General features: G+C 48.9%; 1 protein-coding gene across 1 annotated transcript in view; it reads right to left on the bottom strand.

Moving 5' to 3' along the window:
- LOC106575892 (protein FAM117B) overlaps positions 1–11,597 on the bottom strand; it is a gene marked incomplete at its 5' end in the record, with an annotated part of 23,420 nt that extends 11,823 nt beyond the window's left edge. The window contains 4 exons of the mRNA XM_045699656.2: positions 5,670–5,783; positions 7,008–7,091; positions 7,161–7,313; positions 11,298–11,597. Of these exons, the coding sequence (XP_045555612.2) occupies positions 5,670–5,783; positions 7,008–7,091; positions 7,161–7,313; positions 11,298–11,597 (651 nt within the window). The remainder of the gene's footprint in view (positions 1–5,669; positions 5,784–7,007; positions 7,092–7,160; positions 7,314–11,297) is intronic.
- Positions 11,598–12,371: the final 774 nt, after the last annotated feature.

The raw sequence follows: 12,371 nt of genomic DNA, 5'->3' as shown, positions 1-12,371 counted from the left end.
GCTGATGTGAGAGAAAATACAACCCTGATTTCAGAATGAAATGTTGCCTATTCACATCTTAGAAGTTGCCTGACTACAATATTTTATCATCTTGCTACGTTGATAAATACATGCTGTGTTAATTTTGGCATGTTTACCTGCCTTCGTGCTGTAGACTGCAAGCCCATAATAAGTCATTAGGGCTAACTGGCTAGCTACTAGTACTGCTAGCTAGCCAGATAGCCACTAAGAATTGTTAGCTAGCTACCCATGAAGAATTTACATCTATCTTGCATAATATTAGTTTTAGGTCATTTTTGCCTGTTATACTATCTGGTTAGGTACATTATTCCGATTCACATATAGCTAGCTGATAGTTATGAAGTAAAATGGTTGCTTTGTGTATATCCTGTTTCGTCTCTATTGTCATTGTTGTCCAGGGAATGGGGAAGTCCATAGTAAGTCTATTTTTTTTTTTTTTACCTTTATTTAACTTGGCAAGTCAGTTAAGAACAAATTCTTATTTACAATGACAGCCTAGGAACAGTGGGTTAACTGCCTTGTTCAGGGGCAGAACGACAGATGTTTAACTTGTCAGCTCAGTGATTTGTTCTTGCAACCTTTCGGTTACTAGTCCAACGCTCTAACCACTAGGCTACACTGCCGCCGTCTGTAGGGCTAGGTGGCTAGCTAGCTACCCACGAACAATTGGTAGCTACCCACAAAAATGTAAATCTACATATTTAACCATAACCCTTGCATAACATTAGTTTCAGGTTGTTTTTGCCTGTTTAACTAGCTGGCTAGCTAGATTATTACGATTCACATTTCCAGCTGATTATTATGCAGTAAAACGTTTACTTTGTATGTCTCTTGTTTGGTCTCTATTGTTGCCTTTGTCGTTGCGGGAAGAAGGTTCAGTGAATGGGGAGATGCAGCGTGAGATAATACACGAGGTGGAGTGCGAGAGCTTCTCAAATGTATCGTTTTATACATTCTCCACACTCTCATCCTGACAAGAACGTACTCAAAAGAATATGGTAGGAGAATGGACTCGGAGCATCAGAATGTGGAGAACGGCAGTATGAATACTGAGAAACAACCAGAGAAAGCATGTCTACCATACTGTTAGGATGAGGATACACTCTGCAACTAATAGATAGGGTACTCTCTGTAACTAAAGGTTAGGGTTAGGGTACTCTCTGTAACTAAAGGTTAGTGTACTCTCTGTAACTAAAGGTTAGGGTTAGGGTACTCTCTGTAACTAAAGGTTAGGGTACTCTCTGTAACTAAAGGTCAGGGTTAGGGTACTCTCTGTAACTAAAGGTTAGGGTACTCTCTGTAACTAAAGTTTAGGGTACTCTCTGTAACTAAAGGTTAGGGTACTCTCTGTAACTAAAGGTTAGGGTTAGGGTACTCTCTGTAACTAAAGGTTAGGGTACTCTCTGTAACTAAAGGTTAGGGTACTCTCTGTAACTAAATGTTAGGGTACTCTCTGTAACTAAAGGTTAGGGTACTCTCTGTAACTAAAGGTTAGGGTTAGGGTACTCTCTCTACCGACCATTTCGAATCCCACCGCACCCTCTCCGCTATGCTATCTGGTTTCAGAGCTGGTCATGGGTGCACCTCAGCCACGCTCAAGGTCCTAAACGACATCGTAACCGCCATCGATAAGAAACAATACTGTGCTGCCGTATTCATTGACCTGGCCAAAGCTTTTGACTCTGTTAACCTGTTAGGGCTAGGGGGCGGTATTGACACGGCTGGATAAAAAACATACCCGATTTAATCTGGTTACCACTCCTACCCAGTAACTAGAATATGCATATACTTATTACATATGGATAGAAAACACCCTAAATTTTCTAAAACTGTTTGAATGGTGTCTGTGAGTATAACAGAACTCAAATGGCAGGTCAAAACCTGAGAGATTCCTTTACAGGAAGTGGCCTGTCTGACCATTTCTTGAACTTGTTTTCCATCTCTATCATTTACTAAGGATCTCTGCTCTAACGTGACACTTCCCACGTCTTCCATAGGCTCTCAGAGCCCGGGAAAAAACAGAATGTCGTCATTCCAGCCCCAGGCTGAAACACATTATCGCCTTTCTCAAGTGGCCGATCAAGGGACACTGGCTTATGCGCGTGACCCCGACCGCCCCCGCCTTTGGGATTTTTTCCTCTGTTTGCCGAAAAGGAGATTCCCTGTCGGAATATTATCGCTTTTCTACGAGAAAAATGTCGTAAAAATTGATTTTAAACAGCGGTTGACATGCTTCGAAGTACGGTAATGGAATACTTAGAATTTTATTGTCACGAATTGCGCCATGCGCGCGACACTTCTTTACTATTTCGGATAGTGTCTGGAACGCACAAACAAAACGCCGCTATTCGGATATAACGATGGATTATTTTGGACCAAACCAACATTTGTTATTGAAGTAGCAGTCCTGGGTGTGTATTCTGACGAAGACAACAAAAGGTAATCAAACTTTTATAATAGTAAATATGATTATGGTGAGTGCTAAACTTGCCGGGTGTCTAAATAGCGAGCCCGTGATGCCTGGGCTATGTACTTAGAATATTGCAAAATGTGCTTTCACCAAAAAGCTATTTTAAAATCGGACATATCGAGTGCATAGAGGAGGTCTGTATCTATAATTCTTAAAATAATTGTTATGCTTTTTGTGAACGTTTATCGTGAGTAATTTAGTAAAATGTTAGCGAATTCCCCGGAAGTTTGCGGGGGGTATGCTAGTTCTGAACGTCACATGCTAATGTAAAAAGCTGGTTTTTGATATAAATATGAACTTGATTGAACAAAACATGCATGTATTGTATAACATAATGTCCTAGGGTTGTCATCTGATGAAGATCATCAAAGGTGAGTGCTGCATTTAGCTGTCTTCTGGGTTTTGGTGACATTATATGCTGGCTTGAAAAATGGGTGTCTGATTATTTCTGGCTTGGTACTCTGCTGACATAATCTAATGTTTTGCTTTCGTTGTAAAGCCTTTTTGAAATCGGACAGTGTGGTTAGATTAACGAGAGTCTTGTCTTTAAATGGCTGTAAAATAGTCATATGTTTGAGAAATTGAAGTAATAGGATTTTTAAGGTTTTGAAAATCGCGCCACAGGATAGCAGTGGCTGTTACGTAGGTGGGACGAATTCGTCCCGCCTAGCCTAGACAGGTTAATCACCACATCCTCATCGGCAGACTCAGTAGCATTGGTTTCTCCATCGATTGCGTCGCCTGGTTCACCAACTACTTCTCTGATAGAGTTCAGTGTGTCAAATCGGAGGGCCTGCTGTCCGGACCTCTGGCAGTCTCTATGGGGGTACCACAGGGTTCAATTCTTGGGCCAACTCTTTTCTCTGTGTACATCAATGATGTCGCTCTTGCTGCTGGTGAATCTCTGATCCACCTCTACGCAGACGACACCATTCTGTATACTTCTGGCCCTTCTTTGGACACTGTGTTAACAACCCTCCAGACGAGCTTCAATGCCATACAACTCTCCGTGGTCTCCAACTGCTCCTAAATACAAGTAAAACTAAATGCATGCTCTTCAACCGATCGCTGCCTGCACCTGCCCGCCTGTCCAGCATAATTTCTCTGGACGGTTCTGACTTAGAATTTGTGGATAACTACAAATACCTAGGTGTCTGGTTAGACTGTAAACTCTCCTTCCAGACTCACATCAATCATCTCCAATCCAAAGTTAAATCTAGAATTGGCTTCCTATTTCGCAACAAAGCATCCTTCACTCATGCTGCCAAACATACCCTCGTAAAACTGACCATCCTACCAATCCTCGACTTCGGCGATGTCATTTACAAAATAGCCTCCGATACCCTACTCAACAAGCTGGATGCAGTCTATCACAGTGCCATATGTTTTGTCACCAAAGCCCCATATACTACCCACCACTGCGACCTGTACGCTCTCGTTGGCTGGCCTTCGCTTCATAATCGTCGCCAAACACATTGGCTCCAGGTCATCTACAAGACCCTGCTAGGTAAAGTCCCCCCTTATCTCCGCTCACTGGTCACCATAGCAGCACCCACCTGTAGCACGCGCTCCAGCAGGTATATCTCTCTGGTCACCCCTAAAGCCAACTCCTCCTTTGGTCGTCTCTCCTTCCAGTTCTCTGCTGCCAATGACTGGAACGAACTACAAAAATCTCTGAAACTGGAAACACTTATCTCCCTCACTAGCTTTAAGCACCAGCTATCAGAGCAGCTCCCAGGTCACTGCACCTGTACATAGCCCATCTATAATTTAGCCCAAACTACTACCTCTTCCCCTACTGTATTTATTTATTTTATTTATTATTTTGCTCCTTTGCACCATATTATTTATATTTTAACTTTGAACTTTCTTCAAATTATAATTCTACCATTCCAGTGTTTTACTTGCTATACTTTATTTACTTTGCCACCATGGCCTTTTTTTGCCTTTACCTCCCTTATCTCACATCATTTGCTCACATTGTATATAGTCTTATTTTTGTCTACTGTATCATTGATTGTATGTTGTTTTACTCCATGTGTAACTCTGTGTTTTTGTATGTTGTCGAACTGCTTTGCTTTATCTTGGCCAGGTCGCAATTGTAAATGAGAACTTGTTCTCAACTTGCCTACCTGGTTAAATAAAGGTGAAATAAAAATAAAATAAATAAAAAACTAAAGGTTAGGGTACTCTCTGTAACTAAAGGTTAGGGTACTCTCTGTAACTAAAGGTTAGGGTTAGGGTACTCTCTGTAACTAAAGGTTAGGGTACTCTCTGTAACTAAAGGTTAGGGTACTCTCTACAACTAAAGATTAGGGCACTCTCTATAACTAAAGGTTAGGGTACTCTCTGTAACTAAAGGTTAGGGTTAGGGTACTCTCTGTAACTAAAGGTTAGGGTTAGGGTACTCTCTGTAACTAAAGGTTAGGGTACTCTCTGTAACTAAAGGTTAGGGTGCTCTCTGTAACTAAAGGTTAGGGGAAGGAGTAGATAGAATGAGGCTCAGGGTAGGGTACCTGTGACTGGGTGATGGTTAGGGTTAGGGTTAGGCTCAGGGTAGGGTACCTGTGACTGGGTGATGGTTAGGGTTAGGCTCAGGGTAGGGTACCTGTGACTGGGTGATGGTTAGGGTTAGGGTTAGGCTCAGGGTAGGGTACCTGTGACTGGGTGATGGTTAGGGTTAGGCTCAGGCTCAGGGTAGGGTACCTGTGACTGGGTGATGGTTAGGGTTAGGGTTAGGCTCAGGGTAGGGTACCTGTGACTGGGTGATGGTTAGGGTTAGGCTCAGGGTAGGGTACCTGTGACTGGGTGATGGTTAGGGTTAGGCTCAGGCTCAGGGTAGGGTACCTGTGACTGGGTGATGGTTAGGGTTAGGCTCAGGGTAGGGTACCTGTGACTGGGTGATGGTTAGGGTTAGGGTTAGGCTCAGGGTAGGGTACCTGTGACTGGGTGATGGTTAGGGTTAGGCTCAGGCTCAGGGTAGGGTACCTGTGACTGGGTGATGGTTAGGGTTAGGGTTAGGCTCAGGGTAGGGTACCTGTGACTGGATGATGGTTAGGGTTAGGCTCAGGGTAGGGTACCTGTGACTGGGTGATGGTTAGGGTTAGGGTTAGGCTCAGGGTAGGGTGCCTGTGACTGGATGATGGTTAGGGTTAGGGTTAGGCTCAGGGTAGGGTACCTGTGACTGGATGATGGCAGCATGACTACCGTTGAAGGGGGACTTGCGGTCCTTGTCCCTGCGGTGACGGCTGCTGCGCTTACTGCGCTGGAGTTGCTGTCGCAATTTAGCAATCTGGAGGAGAGAAGAGTTACTGGGTTAGGGGGTATATTGGTAGGATGTTGTTATCTAATTTAGCAATCTGGAGGAGGGAAGAGTTACTGGGTTAGGGGGTATATTGGTAGGATGTTGTTATCTAATTTAGCAATCTGGAGGAGGGAAGAGTTACTGGGTTAGGGGTATATTGGTAGGATGTTGTTATCTAATTTAGCAATCTGGAGGAGGGAAGAGTTACTGGGTTAGGGGGTATATTGGTAGGATGTTGTTATCTAATTTAGCAATCTGGAGGAGGGAAGAGTTACTGGGTTAGGGGGTATATTGGTAGGATGTTGTTATCTAATTTAGCAATCTGGAGGAGGGAAGAGTTACTGGGTTAGGGGGTATATTGGTAGGATGTTGTTATCTAATTTAGCAATCTGGAGGAGGGAAGAGTTACTGGGTTAGGGGGTATATTGGTAGGATGTTGTTATCTAATTTAGCAACCTGGAGGAGGGAAGAGTTACTGGGTTAGGGGGTATATTGGTAGGATGTTGTTATCTAATTTAGCAATCTGGAGGAGGGAAGAGTTACTGGGTTAGGGGTATATTGGTAGGATTTGTTATCTAATTTAGCAATCTGGAGGAGGGAAGAGTTACTGGGTTAGGGGGTATATTGGTAGGATGTTGTTATCTAATTTAGCAATCTGGAGGAGGGAAGAGTTACTGGGTTAGGGGGTATATTGGTAGGATGTTGTTATCTAATTTAGCAATCTGGAGGAGGGAAGAGTTACTGGGTTAGGGGGTATATTGGTAGGATGTTGTTATCTAATTTAGCAATCTGGAGGAGGGAAGAGTTACTGGGTTAGGGGTATATTGGTAGGATGTTGTTATCTAATTTAGCAATCTGGAGGAGGGAAGAGTTACTGGGTTAGGGGGTATATTGGTAGGACGTTATCTAAGCACTAAGATGTGGAGAGTCACTATGTTGTCACTATGTTGTCATTATGTGGAGTGTCACTATGTTGTCACTATGTTGTAACTATGTTGTCACTATGTTGTAACTATGTTGTCACTATGTTGTAACTATGTTGTCACTATGTTGTAACTATGTTGTCACTATGTTGTCACTATATTGTAACTATGTTGTCACTATGTTGTCACTATGTTGTAACTATGTTGTCACTATGTTGTCACTATGTTGTCACTACGTTGCCACTACGTTGTCACTATCTAAAGGCAGAGGCTGAACCGTGTGACTGACCTCTTTCAGCTGGTCGGTGCTCCCGCAGGAGGCCGACCTCTTGTGGCTACCCCGCCTCCTCTCATCCGCCCAGGCCCTGGGGGTCTGACACCACAGAGAGAGACAGGTGAGACGCACGCATACAAACAAACACACACTCATACACACACTCACCTGAGTGGCCTTGTCCCTCATGCAGGGAGTGTGGTGGGCGTAGCTTCCGTCCTGAGGCCGGGGACCAATCAGGTAAGAGCCAGGGAGCGTGCCAAGTAGGGGCCACAGCTGGGAGGAGCCAGAGGAAGTGGGAGGTGCTGAATCAGCTGCTCTCTGCAGAAAGACAGGAGGAGAAGAAGAGAGGGGAATATAAGAAATACATTTCATTCTAACAAATTAGCAAAGAGTTGTTTGTAAACAGCCCTTGTGTTAGTAAACAAACATTAGCTATGTCAACAGAAAGCCTATCTACCCAGAGCCCAGAGCGACCCTATAAGCATCTGTTGGCTGGGGATAGGGTCTGGGCCAGCTAGACAGATGGTTTGACCCTCTGTCTGTCTGTCCAATCCCTAACCCTCCACAGGCCTATGCTAAAGCTCATTCTACTGTGAGATGCTCAGACTGAGGCAGGTGCCCCACTGATGTAAACCATCAATACAATACACACTAACCATCCAACCCAGCCATATAAACCCTTAGCCATCATACAGACCATCCAACCCAGCCATATAAACCCTAACCCATCATACAGACCATCCAACCCAGCCATATAAACCCTTAGCCATCATACAGACCATCCAACCCAGCCATATAAACCCTAACCCATCATACAGACTATCCAACCCAGCCATATAAACCCTTACCCATCATACAGACCATCCAACTCATACAGACCATCCAACCCAGCCATATAAACCCTTAGCCATGACACAGACCATCCAACCCAGCCATATAAACCCTTAGCCATCATACAGACCATCCAACCCAGCCATATAAACCCTAACCCATCATACAGACCATCCAACCCAGCCATATAAACCCTTAGCCATCATACAGACCATCCAACCCAGCCATATAAACCCTTAGCCATCATACAGACCATCCAACCCAGCCATATAAACCCTAACCCATCATACAGACCATCCAACCCAGCCATATAAACCCTTAGCCATCATACAGACCATCCAACCAGCCATATAAACCCTTAGCCATCATACAGACCATCTACCCCCTGTCCCTTCTACCCCCTGTCCCCAGATATCCTCCTGTCCCCCTACCCCCTGTCCCCTCTACCCCCTGTCCCCTCTACCCCGTCTCCTCTACCCCCTGTCCCTCTACCCCCTCTACCCCCTGTCCCTCTACCCCCTGTCCCCTCTACCCCATGTCTCCTCTACCCCCTGTCCCCAGATATCCTCCTGTCCCCTCTACCCCCTGTCCCCTCTACCCCCTGTCCCCTCAACCCCCTGTCCCCTCAACCCCCTGTCCCTCTACCCCCTGTCCCCTCTACTCCCTGTCTCCTATACCCCCTGTCCCCTCTACCCCCTGTCCCCAGATATCCTCCTGTCCCCTCTACCCCCTGTCCCCTCTACCCCCTGTCCCCTCTACCCCCTGTCCCTCTACCCTCTGTCCCTCTACCCCCTGTTCCCAGATATCCCCCTGTCCCTCTACTCCTTGTCCCCTCTACCCCCTGTCCCTCTACCCCCTGTCCCCTCTACCCCCTGTCCCTCTACCCCTGTCCCCTCTACCCCCTGTCCCCAGATATCCTCCTGTCCCCTCTACCCCCGGTCCCCTCTACCCCCTGTCCCCTCTACCCCCTGTCTCCTCTACCCTCTGTCTCCTCTACCCCCTGTCCCTCTACCCCCTGTCCCCTCTACCCCCTGTCCCACTACCCCCTGTCCCCTCTACCCCATGTGCCCAGATATCCTCCTGTCCCCAGATATCCTCCTGTCCCCTCTACCCCCTGTCCCCTCTACCCCCTGTCTCCTGAACCCCCTGTCCCCTCTACCCCCTGTCCCTCTACCCCCTGTCCCCTCTACTCCCTGTCTCCTCTACCCCCTGTCCCCTCTACCCCCTGTCCCCAGATATCCTCCTGTCCCCTCTACCCCCTGTCCCCTTTACCCCCTGTCCCCTCTACCCTCAGTCCCTCTACCCCCTGTCCCCAGATATCCCCCTGTCCCTCTACTCCTTGTCCCCTCTACCCCCTGTCCCTCTACCCCTGTCCCCTCTACCCCCTGTCCCTCTACCCCCTGTCCCCAGATATCCTCCTGTCCCCTCTACCCCCTGTCCCCTCTACCCCCTGTCCCCTCTACCCCCTGTCCCCTCTACCCCCTGTCCCCTCTACCCCTTGTCTCCTCTACCCTCTGTCTCCTCTACCCCCTGTCCCTCTACCCCCTGTCCCCTCTACCCCCTGTCCCACTACCCCCTGTCCCCTCTACCCCATGTGCCCAGATATCCTCCTGTCCCCAGATATCCTCCTGTCCCCTCTACCCCCTGTCCCCTCTACCCCCTGTCTCCTCAACCCCCTGTCCCCTCTACCCCCTGTCCCTCTACCCCCTGTCCCCTCTACTCCCTGTCTCCTCTACCCCCTGTCCCCTCTACCCCCTGTCCCCAGATATCCTCCTGTCCCCTCTACCCCCTGTCCCCTTTACCCCCTGTCCCCTCTACCCTCAGTCCCTCTACCCCCTGTCCCCAGATATCCCCCTGTCCCTCTACTCCTTGTCCCCTCTACCCCCTGTCCCTCTACCCCTGTCCCCTCTACCCCCTGTCCCTCTACCCCCTGTCCCCAGATATCCTCCTGTCCCCTCTACCCCCTGTCCCCTATACCCCCTGTCCCCTCTACCCCCTGTCTCCTCTACCCCCTGTCCCTCTACCCCCTGTCCCCTCTACCCCCTGTCCCCTCTACCCCCTGTCTCCTCTACCCCCTGTCTCCTCTACCCCCTGTCCCTCTACCCCCTGTCCCCTCTACCCCTTGTCCCCTCTACCCCCTGTCCCCTCTACCCCCTGTCTCCTCTACTCCCTTTCCCTCTACCCCCTGATCCCAGATATCCTCTTGTCCCCTCTACCCCCTGTCCCCTCTACCCCCTGTCTCCTCTACCCCCTGTCCCCTCTATCCTGTCTCCTCTACCCCCTGTCCCCTCTAACCCCTGTCCCCTCTACCCCCTGTCTCCTCTACCCCCTGTCCCTCTACCCCCTGTCCCCTCTACCCCCTGTCCCCAGATATCCCCCAGTCCCCTCTACCCCCTGTCCCTCTACCCCGTCCCCAGATATCCCCCTGTCCCTTTACCCCGTCCCCAGATATCCCCCTGTCCCTCTACCCCCTGTCTCCTCAACCCCCTGTCCCCTCTACCCCCTGTCTCCTCTACCCCCTGTCTCCTCTACCCCCTGTCCCTCTACCCCCTGTCCCCAGATATCCCCCTGTCCCCAGATATCCCCCTGTCCCCTCTACCCCCTGTCTCCTCTACCCCCTGTCTCCTCTACCCCATGTCTCCTCTACCCACTGTCCCCTCTACCCCCTGTCTCCTCTACCCCCTGTCCCCTCTACCCCCTGTCTCCTCTACCCCCTGTCCCTCTACCCCTGTCCCTCTACCCTCTACCCCCTGTCCCCTCTACCCCCTCTACCCCCTGTCTCCACTACCCCCTGTCCCCCTACCCCCTGTCCCCTCTACCCCCTGTCCCCTCTACCCCCTGTCCCCTCTACCCCGTGTCTCCTCTACCCCCTGTCCCTCTACCCCTTGTCCCCTCTACCCCCTATCCCCTCTACCCCCTGTCCCTCTACCCCCTGTCCCTCTATCCCCTGTCCCTCTATCCCCTGTCCCCTCTACCCCCTGTCCCTCGACCCCCTGTCCCCTCTACCCCCTGTCTCCTCCACCCCCTGTCTCCTCAACCCTGTTTCAATGAAGAAACAAGCTGGGTCTGCTATGATTGTCATGCTGCTCAGATGAACCCGAACACAAGAGAGAGAGCTGGTCCAGCAGAGAAGCTATATTTGGCAGTACAGCCCTCCCTTTCCCTCAGAACCAAGCATCACTGTTGCTATGGGACTAGGGCACTTCATACTGCATATCTGGATCCAAACACAAACCAGATGCCCACAATGTGCTCTCTCTTTCTCTCTCTCCCCTCTCTCTCCCCCTCTCTCTCTCTGCAGGACCACACTCTTAAACATGGAACAACAACATGTTACAGTAGTCATCACTATTAAGGACACACAGCCACGATCAAGAGAAGAGAAATGATAAATGTATGATCAATGCCGAGCCGTGCATTCATTACCGGTAGTATTATCCGGTTGATAATCAGATCCAGCGATTGGCTCACCTGTGAAGAGGCCTTGTGATGGAGGGTACGTGCCCAGCAGCGAGGCGAGAGATGAGACCTGCCGCTAATCTGGAGACGAGACTGGGGGGATCTGGGGAGAGGAACCGGGAGAGGAACCGGGAGAAGGCGACAGCGGAGCAGAGATGTCGGAGACGTAGACGACAGACACAAACAAGCAGTAATGAACAGATGGCTCGAGGATGCGCATAGAGAAGTTGCTATGGGCGTTGCTGTAGCCCGCCTGCTGAAACGCGCGGTGTTGTTGATCAATGAGCAGTCCGTTTTTGTCGTGATGGTGAAAATATATCATCCGATGAAAATGATGTAAAATATTTCAGATAGCGAGGATCCACGTTGCAGATTAGCGCGGAGAATATCAGGGAAATAACAGGGCTGGAAGATCCTTTGCTTGCAGAACGGAGAGAGACCGTCACAGCGGATCCCGTGTGTGGCTTTTGTCGTAGCGAGTCACCGCGCGGCTCGTGCTGATGCTGCAGTTGCTAGGGCGCGTGGTGCAGATGATCTGCACCGACCAAGGCGCGCGTGTGCGGGGCGAGATTTACGGTATAAATAACAGTGCGGTGGTTTCCATGCGGACTGGGGCTGCGTTTCAGACCGTCTAAACCCACCGGTCTATATGGGTTTAACAGTCACGGAACGGATTATTTTCAGTTACAGAACAAAAACAATGCCTGAAATCTATTGGACTTTGAGGCAGTTGTCAGCAACACACAATATAACGTGTATAGTCCATCAGCCAGGGTCAGGCTCACTTGGGGAGACGATTTCTCATAGTGATTTTTTTGAAGCTCTATGTGCCCTAGAGTTGTGAAATGTGTGACAGCAGTGCAGCGATGGTAGTATGTATGTGATAACGCGTTGTTTTATCCCTCCATCCCATACATCTGTCCCATAGGGATTTCACCAGAGGACAGGAACAAAAGGAAAAACATTGATACGTTTTAAACCAAGTTTGACAAGTGGTTCTGAAAGGTCATGAAATTACCTTTCAAATGATATATAATATAACCCAACTGTGAAAGCATCAGCTACAACAAGCCTATTGTTTAAACA

The sequence above is a fragment of the Salmo salar genome, chromosome 17 (genome assembly GCF_965601325.2).
Source record: "Salmo salar chromosome 17, fSalSal1, whole genome shotgun sequence".
Taxonomy (NCBI): Eukaryota; Metazoa; Chordata; class Actinopteri; order Salmoniformes; family Salmonidae; genus Salmo; species Salmo salar.
This window is presented reverse-complemented; position numbering and strand designations above follow the sequence as displayed.